Here is a 21,224-nt window from a genome sequence, read left to right on the forward strand (position 1 = left end):
TTTGACATTTGAAGGAGCAAAATAAACTTGAATTTAAGATAATGTACATGTATTTACTTCCTTATTATTCGCTAGAATTTGGTTTTTGCTTTGAAAAAATAAATATCGCATTCGGAAGTGTAATTCCGAATTATTGTTGAATGTAATACGATAAATGTATATCCAGATTCTTTTAATATTGAATTTGAGTTTTTTAATTTTTTTTTTATAATGGGCCTTAGATATGGTGCACCCTGATGATATCCCCAAAATTATTTGTCTATGGATGTTAAATTCGTTGATATTGAGGTGGATGTTGGTAAACAATAGACAAATAAATAGGAATTTGCGATTTGATAACATATGCTCTAATGGATCCGCGCGGAGGCTACCAAAACGGAGTTCAATGTTGTAATTGGTAGATCATATAATGTTCTGATAAAAGACATGCATTTGTGACAATGAGATGGAAAAAAAAATGACAAATACACTTAACCTATCCAGACTTTGAAATAGGATAACACTGAAATGAAAAAATATGAGTGTCAATTTAAGTTGCATGGATACTTTTTGACGAATAATACATAAATATTTAATGTGGTTTGTAGTATTCATAATCATAACTTATATTACAGATTACTCGATCATTCTATTACGTACATATAAAATTCCAAGACGTGCTACACTTGTACGACACATATCACAAAATTTAAACAAATGTCTTAAAAAAATGATATTTTTTATTTCGATACTCTCTCAATCAATATATATATATATATATATATATATATATATATATATATATATATATATATATATATATATATATATATATATATATATATATATATATATATATATATATATATATATATATATATATATATATATATATATATATATATATATATATATATATATTAATCAAAACTAATATTAATGGTATATTTAAATTCAATGTGAGTTTGATAAAAATCAATAATTATTGTAATTTTGTATAAACTACACTTTAGATCTTCAACAAATTAATGTGATTTTATCAAACCTACCACAACTCCAAACATGCAACAAACCTTTTTGTTATGATAATTGATAAGATGGGGTGTGTTTAACATTAGGCATATGATTATCTTCTATTTATGTAGAGATTAACCTTTTTCACCTCCAATATTTCTAAAAAACATTTTGGAGATATACTTTTAGACAACACAATTTAATGTTTTCTAGATATGTACATTGAGGCCATGTTGAGGATAGGCAAAGTTCCTCCCTTCTTGAATTCCCATCCATTTGTTAGGTCTTCTAAAACTAATTGTGAATGAAAACAAAAATGACATATAACTGAAGATGAAAAGAACATAAATCAAACCATGGAATCTGATACTTATCTAAACTGTCCACTATTTTCGTAACATAAATCAACCATGAAAATTAATACTTTCTAAAGTGTCCACTATTTTCATTTCATAAAAAGGTGTACAAAAACTACACAAATGAAAGACATAAGTTTCAACATACAACAAAATGAGAAATGAATGAAGGAAGGGTATGGAACCTTCTCTATATTTGGTTTATGCTAGCCTTCTCATCTTGACATTTAGAGGAATCTCTTTGTAAGATGGAACCTTCTCAGCTGCCCTTCGCAGGGGTCTTCCAAAAGAATGCCTTGGAGCTTCCTTTCTTAAATCAGAACTTACTCTTCTTTCAGTTTTTACAGCTGAAGTACTCAGTTTGTTTGATCCAGATTGAGTGATGGCGTATTGAGCATCCTCTATCTCAAATAAATTTTCTAGAGGTTCGTGTTCATGGACCTTTGACGTAGCAGAATGTCTTCTCAATCGTCGTCTTCTGGGTACCAGGGAAAACGAGTAACTTATCACATTGACAATTTTGAGCCAATAGGCAAAAAATGTTACTCCAAATTGTTAACATCGATCAAAATAGTTACTGAATTTTACGAAATAGTTAATACATTCATGAAATAGTATCGTTTGATCAAAATGATCCCTCTTTTAACTTCTAAAGTTAAATGGACGTGAAATGTTAAATGAACATGTGACCTTCTACTTAGATACTACACTACATCATCATAAATTTATGCAATCCATTCATTCATGCATTTCATATGTCAACTATAAGGCTCTTATATCGAAATTCAAACACATTAAATATTTTTACCTTATAAATTATTCTTGCGACAAGGGATTCGCGTGGAAGGTTACCCGTTCATTTGGGTGTCACTTTATGACCTCTAACAATAGAAGTTAACGGATGGACTAATGTGATAACACTACAATTTTAGGGATGCATTTGCTAATTCTCATGATTTATCTATTCATTTAACAATTTATCATATTAAATTTTCTTTTTGGAACTTTGGAATCTCATTGATGTAATTAATTTCAAGCACTCATCAGAACTAAATTTAGATGCTTCGTTCAATAAGCTTTGGTATCCAATGGGTGTGAGAACTAACCTGTCTTTAACCTTTTCTTTGCTTGTATTTTTTGTGGCAACGGTAGAAGAACCAGTAGCTGTAAAATTCGATAACAAATTTATAAACAGAAATAAGAAAAAAATGTAAGTACAATGTCAATGAAGAAGGTAAGTCCTAACACTTACATTTACTTCTTATGCGTCTCCTGTTCAAACAACATTGTTTTTCGTCATTGCTAGTTCTAGGGGATTGCAGGGCTTCCTTTTCATCTCCTTCCTTGAGCCAATCAAAATATACAAGACAGAAAGAAGAATGAGGAACACCACTCATCAATGCCTTCATCAATATGATAAAAATACATGAATGGTTTAACGATAAGGCACCTGTAAATGTGATAATGAGTCATTCTTCTCAGAGTCAATCTCCTCTTTTTCCTGCCAAAACCATTTGTTAGAAGAAAATAGTAATCGCAGAGCCCTATTTTAGGCCTACATAGCACATTGTGGAGTTAATCGAAAACTAATTTAGAACATAATAACAAGATGAGTGAAAAGGAAAAAGTATGAAGTTGAGGACAGCACATTAACAATAGCTATTGAATAATAATTTAAAATAACTTGGCGGTATTAATATTAACATAAAGAAGGAATTAAAAAAAGGTATCCTATCAGTACTTGATGTTTCCATGCAGTGCAGTATCAAAGAGATAACAAAAATGGTTCTAGAAATATAAAGTTGATTTTAACATGTTTTTGCTTTATAAGTTACTGCTTTCACCTCCAAATGGGATTTTGGTCACTCATAACTAAACAAACATAGACCGCATGTGGTTGGTTTTACGGCAACAAAAACTCTTAATACAATGATTCAGTAAAATTAATTCTGGTTACATGTGAACTGAAGATTACGTGATTAATATTTAGATGCGTTTGTGAAAAAAGTGAATTGAACTGTAAATTTTCGATTTAGACTGAGAAGCTACAAATCCTATATTCAAGTAGAATCAATTCTTGAAGAAAAATCAGTTCTCCTTTAGAGGAACCAAACATGTCAAAATTAATTATACACCTCCAAAATCATTTTTCCTTCTTTCAAAAGTGGAACTAACATACATTTAGTGTCTGTTTGTTTCACTGTAGGATACTCCCCACCCAAGACCATGTGTATACGGCATACCCCGCTCAATCATAGGCTTATTAATTGAGAATCGGGCATAAAAACATACCTGTATCTCGAAGGTCTTTCCATTAATCAAAGCAGCCCTCCAAAAAATTTCATGTTGCAGTGTTTTTATCTGAAACACAGGAACCATCAAATTAAAAAACAAAGCTTCAATAAGACAAGCATTTCAAGTTCATGAACAAAAAAGAGAGAAGTCCTATGAATGAACTCACCTTATCCCTCCCCAAGTTAAGTTCCTGCAAAGCCAACCATAAGAAACACAAAATCACTATCAAGGCCTTCAAAGTCAATATGATATTGAATAATAATCAAGTAAACTCCAATTCAGTCCCTCAATTATCACTATCTCTACTACTTAGTCCAAAGTCCTTAATAGATTTCTCAAATCTATACCAACCTTTTAGTCTATAATTTACAAAACTATAGCTTTTAATCACTAAAGAAACACAAATCAACCATAAGAAACACAAAATCACTATCATCCCTCAAAGTCAATATGATATTGAATAATAATAATCAAGTAAACTTCAATTCAGTCCCTCAATTATCACTATCTCTACACTACTTAGTCCAATGTCCCTTAATAGATTTCTCAAATCTATACCCGTCTTTTAGTTATAAGTTACAAAACTATATGTTTCTAACCACTAAAGAGGACTAAAACGTGCAATTTTGTAAGTTGAAGGATATGCCATAGTAACTAAAAGCCATATTTAACCCATTATCGAATAACTCTTAGCACTCACATACACTTCTGAAAAATGGTGTGTCTTGAAAAATGGTGTGTATGTGTCCGTGTCAATGTCAGACACTGACACTTGTGATTACGTTATATTTATTCATTTTTTCTAATTATCACTGGGGTCGACATGTCAGTGTCGGTGTCGTGTCCGTGCTTCATCATCACTAAACCACAAATTGGCTATGAATTATGCTGGACGATGAACTGACTTACTGCTAACATGAGACTATTAGACTGAGCAAGATTCCAGTTTTGCATTTGAAGCTTCTTCATATCACTTCTCAGTCTCTGCAATTCAGCTCCACTCCTTTCTATCATTTTACTGTTCAACCCAAATCAAGGAAAAAAAACCACTTTCTCCCTAACAAACAAAAATTAATCACCTTTTGAAACAGAAACAAGGTTTTCAATTTACATGTACCACAATTTCAATTTAAAAACGAAAATCATTAAAATCCCTAATTATATCATGATCATGAGTATCTAAATTAAAGGATACTTTCTTTCAGCAAGAAGGTTGATCAAATTCGCTCTTTCCTGAAGCATAATTCAACAGCAGAATAATTATAAACGATTAAAATCAAATTAGGAGAAGAAGAAAAAAGGAGTAATTTAGGTTACCTTTAGGAGTTGTTGAATGCAGTTATTATCGAGGGTTAGTGAATGGTTATTGTTTTCTTGTTGAGAGTGAGAAGAATTTGTGATATCGGAAAGCCGTCTTCGCATCAAGTTTCCGATAGATTTCTTCGGCATTTTATGATTTTCCGTTTGCATGTTGATGCAGTTGTTGCAGAGAGTGCGAAAAGGGAACGATTTGCTTCGGTTTTGGTGTTGGATGAAAAGAACATAAGATGCGATAGAATGAGTGTGGAAGAAGCAAGGGAAAAGAAAAGAGAAGAAAAGAAAAGGAATGGAAAGAAAAGAAAAGGAATGGAAAGAAAAGAAAAGACAAGTTACCGTTGTGTCGTTGGAATATAATTTTCAAATATTTTTCCAACCCATTAGAAATCCCAACCATAAGAGAAATCAAAAAGCAATTCCCAAATTTTCACTTTCTTAACTTTTTTTTTCATAAGAAATTTTTGCATTTAAACCTTTGTTTTGAATACTATTTGTTTTTATTTGAGTTGATAGCATTTTGTCCTCTTATCATATGAGCGAGTTTTGTTTTAATCTATTCCACATATTAAGGAAGCATGTTGATCACGGTCATCCTTGAGAGTTGGTCTATTTGAAGTAAGGTCGAAAACCCTCTGAAATATATATGAACTTCTTTAATATTTTCAAAGATAGTTCTTTTTCGTTGTACCCTTCCACCTTGTTGCACGTCAAAAACTGTGAGACTCCTACTAGGGCGCTAGCAAATGAAGGAATGGGGGAATTTGACCTAGATAGTCGTGGAGGTAGCTTAGAGGCCACCATATTTGATGATGATTCTTTCAAGTCCTAGTTGATCCCCGAGGAGGACGTTAAGTATTCTGATTGACTACAATGTGATTAAATATTCTACAAGTGGTGGTCACGAGCTCATTTTACCCTGTATTTTAGGATGTACATCTAAAAAGAGGATGACCTCACTAACGAGGAGATGAGGTTGAAGAAATGTCTTATAAAATTATGGGAAGACTACAAGTGTGAGATGATTGTTGATCCTAGTGACGTCGCTCCATTAAAAAGAGGCTTTGATATATCAAGACTTGCTTACTACTTGATGCGAGTGATAAGGAATATAGGAAGGAAATTTTCAATGAGGAATGAATATATTATCTACTCATGTTGATTTACTTTTTTCGTCAAGTTGTCATTATTTTTGTGTTCTAATGCGTGTTTTTTCTTTTGCAGGCACAATGAGCAACTTGGCAGATGATGGGTATGAAAAAAGGGGGAAAACCATTCATTCTCCCTCTATGGTTCCGGTGATGTACTCTAATATCGTTGTTAGAGAATTGATGGAGATTATTGACCTCGTGGAGGAGGGTATTTCCTTAAATAAGAACACTATTGTGGAGGATGAATTCTTTGCGAAGAAGACTAATATCGTAAAGGTCGCTGATGTGATTACAGAGAAAATGGATCCCTCTCCTACAAGAGTCGCGAAGGTCAATGTGGTTCTTCCACGTCCTAAGGATGTTTCTTCAAAGGTGTCAATTGATGGACCTGTTGTGAAGAAGAGAAAAAGGATTTTAACCTTGATGAGTTAATTTTGGGGAATAACGACCATTCTCGTTCCTTCTCAACTTTTGGTCCAGTTGATTCGACCCCTTTTAAGTTTCCACCTGTCTTTGGAAAAAAAAGGACCGAGGACCAGTAAAGATTTCAAATATGTTGCCTCAAAGAGTGACTCTAACTACTTTTCCATCTTAAGCGACACGACTTGTCAAAAAATAGTTGTAGAGTTCATGTATTGTATGCATAAGCTTCTTACTATCAACTTCCTGGCAGTTGCTAGAAACAATGAAGTCTTTGGTGCGGGAAGACTCCATGATGAGAAGGATTCCATGGAGAATCGGTTGGAAACCTTCAAGATAAATAAGGTGAAAGACTTTGAAAGGGATAAGAATCTAAAGGAAGAACTTGACACTATTAAGAAATGTTGGACATATAACTCCACACAAAGAAGGGGGTGAATTGTGGGTTTAAAAGAAACATGAGTTTGAAAAACTTTTGGATCATTATCAAAGTTTTAAAAAAAAATTTAAAACATTTTATAATTAAGCAGCGGAAATTTAATTTGTAGAAAATAAAAGTTAATGGAATAGATAAAAACACCTAGAATTATGCAGGTTTAGCGAAAAGACTTGGTTATGTCCCCAAAATTTGATCTTGAGAGTATCCAATACAACTTAAGAGTTTTTAGTAGGTTGTATTCTCGAACCCCCTTATACAAGGAAATTAAGTTTTTGGCTAACTTCCAACTAAACAGCAAACATGGAGAGAAGCGACGAGTCTTCCTTCCAAACAAATGATTGAAGCGGTTAGTCTTCTTTCCAAACAGCAACTTGGAGCAGCTAGTCTTCAAGCTTTAAAACTGAGATTTTACACGGGTTGATATTGAAACCTGGGTGAGCTTTTAATACGGGTTGAGCTTGAACTAAATCGGGGTTTTCACGGGCTGACCATGAACCTGGGAGATTTTATAACACACTTTTCTCCAACCTTAGTAGCCTTTTAGCCAGGCCGAGCTTATGAACTGAAAAGATTTATTACACAGGATAACCACCACCCAACTTGAGATTTTGTATCAGGCTGATCTCGAACCTTTGAAAGCTTTTGAATGGGCTAAGCCTTCAAACCTAAATGGAGACTTAATCATTAAATCCCCAAACCAAAACTTTTAACAACTTTAGCTTCGAACCCAAATAAAAATCCTTAAGTAGATAAATTATTAAACCAATGTAACAACAAATGTTCCTTGGTGAATTTACAATTCTACTCTTCTAAAATTATAAATGTTTCACTCGCAAGAGAACCTTCTTAAAAGCACTATGGCTAAAATTCAAAGTGAGAAAATACTTTTAGAGAGCGATTGAGTAATAGGATATGAAACTTCACGATTCTAGATATGAAAAAGTGTGGGAAGGGACTGAAGGAGAATTGCGATCCAAGGCGCAGCGGAATTTAAAATTTTCTCCTTTAATGATCCTTACGAATGGGCATGATCAGTGATAGAATCGTTACCTCTTGTGGCGATCATGAACGTTGAACGATGACAACGCCTCTACTCAGTCCACACGAACGGGTTCCTTCAATCTCAGTGCTAGCTTCTATGAATGAAGGCTTTGAGTGAGAGAGAGAGAAACTAAATGCAAGAGTGATAATGCTTCTACCCAAGGGTTCTATTTATAGAACCACTTGTGTGGGCTTCAAGCTAAAAAGCCCACTTAAGTGTATTTTGGCCCATATCTTATAATATGTCCAAAATCACTTAAGCGTGTGGTACCTTACCATATTTCGTAGTGCACCGTACCTTACGGTGTTCCTTAGTTACTCTATCTCTCATCAATCTGTCCTTTGTGTGTGACCCTGTAGGTTTTCGCGAAGTTGGCAATTATATTAAATCATGCATTTAACATAATAAACAGTGAGCAGTATCTAGCAACATATCACTGCTATCCAAGACACGAAAATGTCATGTGATCTGACAAATCCTTCTGTGATAATAATTATGTGTATAATTACTCTTTTGCCCTTATGTCTATATTGAACACAAGGCATAGACCGTGTCATCCTTGTCCAGTTCAATATTGGGCCCATAGACATTTATCCTGTTACGCAGGATGGGCAAATTCCATCTAGGTCACTCATGTCCCTCAGCATGTTTCGTGGAGTACCCATCAACTGTCTTTATGATTATCTAGTTACGGACAACGTTGGATCAGCAATAAAGCACTTGACTCTACATCTAGGGTCCATAGTGGTTTCAGGTCGAAGAGTGGTATACACCATTATCACCATGAGAATAACTTATGACACTTTGCATAACATTCTATGTAGTATTCTCATAGCGGGTCAATCCAGTATAAATATTACTCTTAATATTCATACCTATGTTTAAGACTTGATAACTCTTTATCCATGATCCATGAGATGTGATCATCAGTCTACAAACATAATAGTCTTAATGCTTTAATGTTATCCCACTTCACAATAAAGCTCGACTACGGATACTTTAAGAATAGTGTCCTTATGTTTAATGTGATCTCATGATTAAGTCATACTTGATACATTAAACGGACTAGCTATTCTAGGGACTTTATTAAATAAACATAATAAAGAAAAAGCCTTTTATTATTAATAAATAATTCGATACAAGTACCAAAAGTATTGGCCTCTAGGGCTTACACCAACAATCTCCCACTAGCACTAGAGCCAATCAGGCATACCCCGTATGCCCATTGATCTAGTATGGCCATCATGCTTCTGCTGCGCAAGAGGCTTTGTCAGTGGGTCAGCAATATTGTCAAGTGTAGGTACTCTACATATTTTCACATCTCCTCTATCTATTATCTCTCGAATGAGGTGATAACGCCTAAGTATGTGTTTGGATCGTTTGTGAGATCTAGGCTCCTTAGCTTGTGCGATAGCACCATTGTTATCACAATAGAGACCAATGGGATCCACAATGCTAGGAACTATGTCAAGTTCACTAATGAACTTTTTGATCCAAACAGCTTCCTTTGCTGCACTTGATGCAGCAATATACTCGGCCTCGGTTGTAGAATCAGCAACTGTATCTTGCTTTGAACTTTTCCAGCTCACAACACCACCGTTCAGGCAAAACACATAACCAGATTGCGATCTAAAGTCATCCTTATCTGTCTGGAAGCTGGCATCGGTGTATCCAATAATAGCCAACTCTTCCTGACCTCCATATATCAAGAATGAGTCCTTAGTCCTTCTCAAGTACTTAAGGATATTCTTGACAGCTACCCAGTGGGCATCACCAGGATCAGATTGGTACCTACTCGTTGCACTTAAAGCATACGAGACATCTGGTCAAGTACATAACATGGCATACATGATAGATCCTATTGCAGATGCATATGGAATCTTATTCATGCGATCCCTTTCTTCCTTAGTTGAAGGGGATTGTGTTTTTGATAGACACAGGCCATGTTGCATAGGTATGAATCCTTTCTTGGAATCATGCATGTTAAAGCGTCTCAGCACTTTGTCTATGTACGTACTCTGACTTAGGCCAAGCAGTTTTTGTGATCTATCTCTATAGATTCTGATTCCTAATATATAGGTTGCTTCACCTAGGTCCTTCATAGAAAAGCATTTCCCCAACCAAGACTTTACTTGTTGCAGGGTAGGGACATCGTTTCCAATGAGTAATATGTCATCTACATATAATACCAGGAACACGATCATGCTCCCACTAACCTTCTTGTAGACACAAGGCTCATCTTCATTCTTGATGAATCCATATTGTTTTACTGTTTCATCAAAACGAAGATTTCAGCTTCTGGAAGCTTGCTTCAATCCATAGATTGACCTTTGTAACTTACATATCTTTTGGGCTTCTTCTGGTATGTCAAATCCTTTAGGCTGTGTCATGTACACATCCTCAAGAAGATTTCCATTAAGGAAAGCAGTTTTGACATCCATCTGCCATATTTCATAATCATGATATGCAGCGATAGCAAGTAAAATCCGAACAGATTTAAGCATTGCAACTGGTGAAAAGGTTTCATCATAGTCAACCCTATGAATTTGTTTATATCCTTTTGCAACCAGTCTTGCCTTATAGGTATGTACCTTACCATCCATGTCAGTCTTCTTTTTGAAGACCCACTTGCATCCTATAGGGTTAACTCCTACAGGAGGCTCTACCAAGGTCCAAACTTGGTTTGTGTACATGGAATCCATTTCGGATTTCATGGCTTCTAGCCACTTCTCAGACTCGGGACCAGTTATGGCCTCTTGGTAGGTCACAGGCTCATCTTGATCCCTGAGTAATACATTACCTTGATCTGTTATGAGATATCCATATCTCTCAGGTAGGTGACGTATCCTGCTTGACCTACGCTGGTCTTGTTTTACTTGAGCAGGTTGCTCTTCCACAACCACTTGTGTTTCCTGCTCTAATTCCTCCACAGGTGTATCGATGCTTTGTGATTCTTGAATTTCTTCAAGCTCTACTTTCCTCCCACTGATTCCTTTGGAAATAAAATCCTTTTCTAGGAAAACTCCAGTTCGAGCGACAAACACTTTGCCCTCAGAAGGATTGTAGAAGTAATACCCTCTTGTTTCTTTAGGATACCCCACAAATAAGCATTTGTCAGATTTGGGCTCAAGCTTAGTTGAAATTTGTCGTTTCACATAAACTTTGCAACCCCAAATCTTCATGTAAGACATATGTGGTTTCTTACCACTCCATATCTCATATGGTGTCTTCTCAACCTTTTTGGATGGAACACGGTTAAGTGTGTAAGCTGCTGTCAATAGTGCATGTCCCCAAAAGGAGTTTGGAAGATCGGTGTGACTCATCATGGATCGGACCATGTCCAACAGGGTTCGATTTCTTCTCTCAGATACACTATTCCGTTGGGGTGTTCCAGGAGGAGTGAGTTGGGATAGGATCCCACACTCTTTCAGATGGTCATCAAACTCTAGGCTTAAATATTCACCACCTCGATCTGATCGAAGAGTTTTAATATTCTTACCTAGTTGGTTTTGTACTTCATTCTTGAATTCCTTGAACTTTTCAAAGGACTCTGATTTGTGTTTCATTAAATACACATAACCATATCTACTGAAATCATCAGTGAATGTGATGAAGTACTGAAAACCTCCTCTGGCTGGTATGTTCAGTGGTCCACATACATCAGTATGTATGAGGGCCAAAAGATCATTAGCTCTTTCACCTTTTCCTGTGAACGGAGACTTTGTCATCTTTCCAATTAAACAAGATCTGCATGTCTCATATGATTCATAATCAAAAGAGTCCAAGAGTCCATCTTTATGGAGTTTGGAAATGTGTTTCTCATTTATGTGGCCTAATCGACAATGCCAAAGGTAAGTTGGATTTAACTCATTAGGTTTCATCCTTTTAGTATTAATATTATAAATAGGCATTTCAAGATCAAGGACATATAGTCCATTGTTCATTTGTGCAGTAGCATAGAATATATCATTCAAATAAATTGAGCAACAATTGTTCTTTATTATAAATGAAAAACCAGACTTGTCCAAACAAGAAACGGAAATAATATTCCTTCTAATTGCAGGTACATAATAACAGTTCTCTAACTGAATTATTAAACCACTAGGTAAAGTCAATACATAAGTTCCTACGGCTAAGGCAACAACCTTTGCTCCATTGCCAACTCGTAGGTCGACTTCACCTTTTGCCAAATCTCTACTCCCTTTTAGTCCATGCACATTTGTACAAATGTGAGAACCGCATCCAGTATCTAATACCCATGATGCAGAAGTAGATAAATTAATTTCAATAACAAAAATACCTGAAGTTGAAGTCTCTACTCCATTCTTCCTATCTTTCAGGTACTTTGGGCAGTTCCTCTTCCAGTGTCCGGTCTTACCGCAATGGAAGCAGGTGCCTTCTTTTGCTATGCCTCCACTAGGCTTCAAAGCAGAAATAGTGGGTTTGGGTTTGGCAACTTCCTTGCCTTTCCCTTTATCATGTTTGAGGACAATCCTCATGTTTCGGTACCAATCAAGAAAAAAATTCCCAGACAATTTTTCCTTGTCAAGGATTGATCGCAAGATGTTGTTAGAGGTGTTTGTTGTCATGGTAATCTACATAAGGATTAATGAAATTATAAGTATCATTGACATATTTAATTAGGTCTTTAATTAAATATGCTCCCACTATTTTACTCAAAACAAATGACCCTCATCATCTGATTGGGAAAATCCCGTTGGAAGATTTTCTAGTAGGTCGAGATCCATATTTCACTTCGTTCTAAGTCCGCGTAGGCGGATTACACAAAACTAGGTTATTTAGGTAGGAACTCCTTCCAATTGTATCTCATACAACTCTCGAAAATTTCAGTTGGGTGAATAACTCCTTATTCCAATCCATCATATGGATCATTCCCAACTTTTGCCTCTAAACATATATAATATTATTATAATTAAGTTTGACCCATCGTTTTAGCAGTTGGATATTACAATTATCCCATCGCACCTTACCAATATAAAAAATGCACCTCGCGTAGGCGAAACCTACATTATCCGATACTAGTCTTGATGAGTGCTAAAACTTGGAAAGCAAACATATATAATATTATTATAATTTGTTTAGTTAAGTTTGACCCATTGCTTTAACAGTTGGATATTACAATTATCCCATCGCACCTTACTAATATAGAACATGCACCTCGCGTAGGCGAAACCTACATTATCCGATACTAGTCTTGATGAGTGTTAAAACTTGGAAAGCATAAACTTAATATTTAATTTGAGGGAATTGCAATTTTTCTGATCTCACCGGCTTATTTATCATATAAATCGTCTCTCACATGCATCAACATACATACATACATAATGAAACAGTTATGGCCCCTAGCGCAGTTGTTCTCCCAAGCCAATGAGAGAACCTAAGCTAACCTAATAACGATCTAAGCTTCCCCAAGCAAGATCTTCAAGGTTGTCCTCCTTTGGCACTGACTTCTTTGCTTTCTTCATAACATTACATTACATAAAGAAACTCGTTTTACATACGAGGGAGTGAGATGAGAAAAGAAGTTACATTGAGAGATTAAAAGAGAGGCACGACACGCAGGTCGTATTTTAAAACCCAAAACAAAATAAAGGAAAACTAAGGCCATAACCGATCACCACAAGACAATAATAAGCACATTATTATTATTATCAATTTTAATTCTTTTAATCAATTAAAACCAAATTAAATCTCGACGATCGATCACATTACGCAGAGTTAGTCGAACGGGTGAATTTTGCCTTGCGTTAACCGGTTAACCAAATGCGTTAACCGGTTAACACTGTTTGAAAATCTGTTCAACAAATGTTTTCTGCCTTGCGTTAACCGGATAACCAAATGCGTTAACCGGTTAACACTATTTGAAAATCTCTTAAAAGGCAGTATTTCGTCTTGCGTTAACCGGTTAACCAAATGCGTTAACCGGTTAACACTGTTTGAAAAATAGTTAGAAAGCAGTATTCCGTTTCGCGTTAACCGGTTAACCATATGCGTTAACCGGTTAACACTGTTTGAAAAAGTGTTTAGAAAGCACAACTCTTGTGCAGTCACAACCCCAATCGCATGACTCTCTGACAACACAACCCTTGTGCCGTCACTAACCCTGATGCACCAATTTCAGACCGTCAAACACATCTCGATTGTTGATTCAGTATGATTGATCAATACGTCATTGCTTCACCATACTAATGTCGGATCAAGAAGCAAACGACCATTGATCGCTCAAAGGAAAATAACCATTGAGTGTTTGAATGAACGAAACGAGAACATTATATCATATATAATGTATTTTGCATCAGGATTACTTATATCATATATATAACTTGATCGATCTCAATTTAATCTTTGATTCATTCTGTCTTTAATCGTATTAATACAGAAAATAAACAGTTATCAGATTCATGGTTTTGTAAGTGGCTCTAATACCACTGAAGGAGAATTGCGATCCAAGGCGCAGCGGAATTTAAACTTTTCTCCTTTAATGATCCTTACGAATGGGCATGATCAGTGATAGAATCATTACCTCTTGTGGCGATCACGAACGTTGAACGATGACAACGCCTCTACTCAGTCCACACGAACGGGTTCCTTCAATCTCAGTGCTAGCTGCTATGAATGAAGGCTTTGAGTGAGAGAGAGAGAAACTAAATGCAAGAGTGATAATGCTTCTACCCAAGGGTTCTATTTATAGAACCACTTGTGTGGGCTTCAAGCTAAAAAGCTCACTTAAGTGTATTTTGGCCCATATCTTATAATATGCCCAAAATCACTTAAGCGTGTGGTACCTTACCATATTTCGTAGTGCACCGTACCTTACGGTGTTCCTTAGTTACTCTATCTCTCATCAATCCGTCCTTTGTGTGTGACCCCGTAGGTTTTCGCGAAGTTGGCAATTATATTAAATCATGCATTTAACATAATAAACAGTGAGCGGTATCTAGCAACACATCACTGCTACCCAAGACACGAAAATGTCATGTGATCTGACAAATCCTTATGTGATAATAATTATGTGTATAATTACCCTTTTTCCCTTATGTCTATATTGAACACAAGGCATAGACCGTGTCATCCTTGTCCAGTTCAATATTGGGCCCGTAGACATTTATCCTGTTACGCAGGATGGGCAAATTCCATCTAGGTCACTCATGTCCCTCAGCATGTTTCGTGGAGTACCCATCAACTGTCTTTATGATTATCTAGTTACGGACAATGTTGGATCAGCAATAAAGCACTTGACTCTACATCTAGGGTCCATAGTGGTTTCAGGTCGAAGAGTGGTATACACCATTATCACCATGAGAATAACTTATGACACTTTGCATAACATTCTATGTAGTATTCTCATAGCGGGTCAATCCAGTATAAATATTACTCTTAATATTCATACCTATGTTTAAGACTTGATAACTCTTTATCCATGATCCATGAGATGTGATCATCAGTCTACAAACATAATAGTCTTAATGCTTTAATGTTATCCCACTTCACAATAAAGCTCGACTACGGATACTTTAAGAATAGTGTCCTTATGTTTAATGTGATCTCATGATTAAGTCATACTTGATACATTAAACGGACTAGCTATTCTAGGGACTTTATTAAACAAACATAATAAAGAAAAAGCCTTTTATTATTAATAAATAATTCGATACAAGTACCAAAAGTATTGGCCTCTAGGGCTTACACCAACAGGGACTTCTACTTATAGGCTAGAGGTTGGCAGAAAAAGAAAAACTTTTGTGGCCAAAATTAATGAGTCAATCGATTGGCATCATGCACCAATCGATTGGTTGGCCTAAAATAATTGATTAGCAAGGTTAAAAATGAAAGAAAATAAATATACTTGTTACCATTCATTAAGGCATATTCCTAATCGATTAAAGTGTATGTTCCCACTAGTCCAATCGATTGGGTATAAGTGTCAATCGATTGGCCATTACAAAAAATTGTCTAGAATATTTCTAACAACTCCCAATTTATCTAGCATGACTCTAAGGCGTTTTTAGAAATATTATCCTAAGAAAAATCAGCTATAATTTGTATGTGTGTGTGTATGTTTGTTTGTGTGTGTGTGTGTGTGTGTGTGTTTGTGTGTGTGTGTGTGTGTGTGTGTGTGTGTATGTGTATGTGTGTGTGTGTGTGTGTGTGTGTGTGTGTGTGATTAGTCGTATAACGTTATGAGAAGGCTCTTAAGCTTTTACATTATTCACTCAGACGTATTAGGGAGAACATTCACACACTTTAAGACTTGTAGATGCTTCAATCTTGTAGACACTTACTTGAGTTTTACTTTGTGATGAGGCTTGAGTTACATTTCATTTAGTTGCCATCATCAATGAATCAAACTTATCAAACCTTACTTAGCCTTGTTGCATCTTTAACCGCTTTATACCTGACTTTAGTTATGAACATATTTATTTGTCATTATCAAAAGCATATTCATCTTTAAGACTTCTTTGATCACTGACCTGCAAAACATGGTTCCACATTCTGTCCTTTTTTTATGATGACAATGCATCTCTCAAGGAGCTGGTAAAAGAAACAAACAAATATATTTGGAGTGGTTAAACTCCCCATCATTTAAGTAGAAGTGGAGAGTATACTCTACTCCCTATGAGAGTATACTTCTCCCCCGTTGCCGAAATCAAAAAGACACGTAAATATGCATTGCGATAATTTAAATATGAAAATATATTGGAAAATAAACATTTAGAAAAGGAAAAACATCATTTTATTTAATTCAAGGGAAAGTACAAAATGGAAATTGCAAGAAATAAACAAATAAAAACAAGAAGTAATTATTTCATCTCATCATCATCATCACCACCATCCTCTCTTGACACTATTGGATATATGACTTTTCTTCTCTCCATTTTCTCAATGAGTTTACTATTTTTTTAGTGTATTGCCCTATGATCATCACAAATTTCATTGAGGTTGTTTGAGGAGGATGGAGGCAGGTCATTGTTTCTCTGTTTCTTTCCCTTCTTGGAAGTACTGGAAAGATTTATTTTCCTTGAATGATGTATCAAATTTTGCTCACAATCCCTTTTCCTATATTTAAGTGCACAAATTCTAGTTCTTTTTCTTCCAATTATAGCTAGTGTAAACCAATTTTTTGTGATTAATTCACTATTGTGAATAAGATGTCCATCATCTATATTAGTTTAGTTTTGAGAAAGACAAAATATTATCAAAGAAGAAAAAGTTTGGAATCAAGAATCAAGAATGCATAAGCTTTGGATATTATGGAAATCAAAAAGATTTGATCATAAAATAAGCTACAATGTCAATTGATCTTTGTATAAACTTTTGATGCTCAAAAATACCTCATAAAATTCCACCTTGAGTTTAGAAATCATCCATGCATCAATAAATTTCATTTCAAGTCTTTTAAAAATAAAAAATAAAAAACTTTTTTTGTTTGTAAGTTATGGCTTCTTAAACCGCCGTAATGATCTTCTAAAACCGCCATAATATTCAATAGTGCAAGAAATCAATTGCATGTTGCTTCTGCCAACCAAAATTTGAAATTCTCAAAGGTTCTAATTGATTGGTTCATTTGTGCAATCGATTGCATCATAATTTTTACTGAAAGATTTGAACGTTACAAAGGTGACAATCGATTACACCATTCAAGCAATCGATTGCACCCTGGGAAAATTTTAAAATTCATAAACCAATGTTATTCCAAATCATTGCAATGCATCATGAAATTTATAAAAACATTGTTACTAATCTAAGAGATATCTTATGATGTATTTAAAGCAAAATATATCATATTTTTAAGTAACTTCTTTCATACAAATTTTCATACAATTCAAATTTGATTAAAGTGTTCAAAATACAAACTTATTAGAAACTTTTTGTTTCAGAATTTTCATTCATCATAGAAAGTTTTCTTAAACCATTTGAGAACTTAGAGTTATGTACATTGTAAATTGTATATTTAAAGGGAAGATCATCTTCTTATTCTTAGATATTGTTGAAAATTAATTTTTATTCAAAAGTATCATATTGTTGTAATTGATCACCAAGTGTGTGATAACTTAATTTGTAAAAAAAGTGTGTGTACTTTCTAAAAGTGTTTGAAAATAGAAATTGATATATTTTCTATTTGTGTTGTAAAGGGTTCTTTGATTCGGGGAGATTCAAATTCCATCATAGTGTTGGTATTTGTGAAAAGGTCCTTTGAATTGGGTTGATTCAATGTCCACCGTAGTTTTGGTATTTATGTTAAAAGATTGTAAGAGAGGTCTTCGAGTGAGGCTTGCATAAAATCTATGTGAAGGGACTATAAGTATCCTTAAGTTGTAAGGGGAACTAGGATAAATCTATTGTATCTTTTACTTTCTTACATTTTATTTTTATGCACTTTCAACAAAGTTTATACACTTAATTCCAAAAAAAAATGAAAAGAAAAGAATCGTCTTGTAAAATAAGAAAAAACCATAAAACCCAAGTGACCCCCTACCCCTCTTAGGTTGCACTTTATAGTTACAACTATAGGGTAGAACAATGTTCTTCTTTTTCTATCCAACATGTGATGAAGCATAGCATCTACCTAATTCTTCTCAACTTGATTTTTCAAAAATTGAACTGCAGGAACATCTGATTTTTGGATGGTGTTGAAGTTACTTTTTCTTGGGAAAAGAATATGATTAATTGTATAGTGAATCATTATGGTGTTTGGGCGTACAAGGCCAACATTGAATGGAGATGGGATTCTAAAAGATGGGTCAATTAAAAGAATGTTAGCATAAATTTCAAAGTTAAATATATTACCTTCAAAGTATTTTTTATCATAATCTTGTTGGATGAAAGGTAGGTTACAAGATTGAGAAAAAAATTGATGGAATGATGGAGTGCTTCTCAACTTCATAAATAATAACATCGTCCTGGTAGGTGAGGTTTTCATATAACACTCTTACTAATTCGGGGAACCTCTCTTGAGGTTTTTCAAAGATGAAGTTTCATAGACCGACAAAGTTGAAGGCTTCCATAAAGGAGAAATCCTTGAAGAGTTCTTCATCCAAGTAGTGAGAGACATGTAATTCTATATCGACATAGTACTGATTGAAGTTGTTCTCTTGCTCTTGAATGGAGAAATCTTCAGAGAAGTAGGATGGTGATTGTTGTGAGGATCGGGTTCTTTTTTATGCCATTGGAGGTGATGATGGATGATTGAGAGAGCTAAAATACTTATAATGCAATGCATAAGAGAATGTAGGATGAGATGAGAAAAATAGAGAAGGTTAACTCTATTTATAGAATTATGTTCGATCGATTGGATGAATGTGCCAATCGATTGGAAGCTTTAAATTTTTAGTTGTTTTAAGTAGTCGATGTGTTAATTACTCAACTAAATACCCGTTGTGGTGTGATCCAACGTTCAAATTTTCGAGTTTTGAGATGATACAATAGATTGGATAGTGTTAATCGATTGATGGCCCATGTTCAATATTTTTGGTTTTGGGCATTTGTGGTGGAATTCATGCACCCCTGTTTAGTCTTGTTGCACCTCCTTACTATAAAACACTTAGAAAAACTCATATTTTTTGTTAATAAACATCATGTATTGATATGAGCAAAGTTAAATCCATTCTTTTAAAGTATTAATCAGACTTTTATGGTCATTTCAACCTTAAAGTAATGTACTACCTATATTATCAAGAGACCTTGATAAAAGTTAACTTAAAGGGAACACCAACGTATTATGGTATGTCCTTCTCCATGTCTCATTGGATGCGATAGTTGGTTCAAACAATGAGATGGGTAAGTACATCACATATGTAACCACTAAAACTATTATGAGGTTTAAGCTGATCACTACGGATCTCAACAACACATGCTTGATCACTTTTGTTAATACTTCCATTTTTCGTACATTCTTGGATCAAAGACTTCATAAATATTGTATACTTGAAAGAATACTATTAGTTTTGCACAACTCCAATAATAATCATTAAAGCTTCGAGTTGCAAAGCAAATCTACAAAGCACTAAGATTTCACTTTTGGTACCCAAATTTTCTTGGGTCCAAGTGTGTTAGTTTTCTCAGAAGGTATATGGTTATCACCTTAGACCTTTTCAATTTGTTAAAACAAAAGGTCTCTAAATGGACAACTCTTTTGTAGTGTCTGCACTTATAAACCAGGCGATTCTTTTTCTTATGATATAAACTCTTACTAGATTTACTATCTGATTTTAATTCTAATCCATTTTTATTTAAGGGAAGTCTTTGACTTGATACGATCAAGTCATGTTTTTCTTTCCCTTTGGTAAACTTACCTAGGATATCATATAATTCAATTACTTCATTTTTCAAAGATACACAAGTCTCACATGAGTCACTTGAGTTTATAATCTTGGTTATTTCTAACTTAAGCAATTTATTGCTTTCTTCAAGAAACCCTAAATACTCCTTAAGATCTAAGTTGCATTTTATAAGTTTGTCATTTTCTTCAACTAACTTAGCACTAATTTTTAACAATTACTTATAAAATGGTTTATTTACCTCAACATCATCTTCCTCGCAGGATACCCTTAAGAAGACTTCATCTTCTTCGTTGGAAGAATATTATTTTATAGTTCTCCACGAAGTTGATTCTTCTTTTTTTGTGAATACTTCGTCTTTTCTTGTTTCAAGATTTCCACTGGACGATACTTTTCACAGCATCTTATACACGAGGTTCCTTAATTTGATATTGAATCTTTCAAAGACCGTTTAAGTATTGAATATGTTCTTTCAAAGGAATTCATGTGATTTATTTGATAGGAGTTCGATGAAGTTGATGATTCTTTAATGTTTGATCTTCTGCCTTCATCTTTAAGTGATTGAACTATGTCGTTCAATTTCTTAATAGTTTCATACTTCTTTAATTTTTCCTTAAATTTACAAGCATTCATATCTTTTTATTTAAGGATTAGATTGGATTTCCGGTTCTTAATTCTTAGATATTTATTAGTGCTAAAAGTTCCAAAACAATTTCTAACATTTCTAATATTTGAAAAGCAGTTATGGAAGAGACTTTCATCTTCTTCACCTCTTATGATCATCTCCTATTGATCAACACTTGGAGAAACTCCATATATCATTTCAAGAGTATTCCATATTTCCTTTGAGGTTTTATATTTAAGGATATAAAGAAGTTACTATCATCCAAGGTCATTACTAAAAAAAATGGCTTT

General features: G+C 34.5%; 1 protein-coding gene across 2 annotated transcripts; it reads right to left on the bottom strand.

Moving 5' to 3' along the window:
- Nucleotides 1-1,338: 1,338 nt before the first annotated feature.
- LOC127106215 (shugoshin-1) lies at nt 1,339-5,353 on the bottom strand. 2 transcript variants are annotated; one of them, XM_051043512.1, is made up of 9 exons: nt 4,962-5,353; nt 4,840-4,877; nt 4,554-4,662; nt 3,811-3,834; nt 3,642-3,710; nt 2,800-2,850; nt 2,602-2,692; nt 2,456-2,513; nt 1,339-1,824 (listed from the first exon to the last, which is right to left on the bottom strand). In XM_051043512.1, the coding sequence occupies exons 1-9, from the start codon at nt 5,112-5,114 to the stop codon at nt 1,551-1,553; spliced, it is 867 nt and encodes a 288-aa protein (XP_050899469.1). In that variant the 5' UTR covers nt 5,115-5,353; the 3' UTR covers nt 1,339-1,550. The 2 variants fall into 2 exon arrangements, with proteins under 2 accessions (XP_050899469.1, XP_050899468.1); XM_051043511.1 differs by having other exon boundaries at nt 1,339-1,827.
- Between the last annotated feature and the right edge of the window lie 15,871 nt (nt 5,354-21,224).

Source organism: Lathyrus oleraceus, chromosome 7 (genome assembly GCF_024323335.1).
Source record: "Lathyrus oleraceus cultivar Zhongwan6 chromosome 7, CAAS_Psat_ZW6_1.0, whole genome shotgun sequence".
Classification (NCBI taxonomy): Eukaryota; Viridiplantae; Streptophyta; class Magnoliopsida; order Fabales; family Fabaceae; genus Lathyrus; species Lathyrus oleraceus.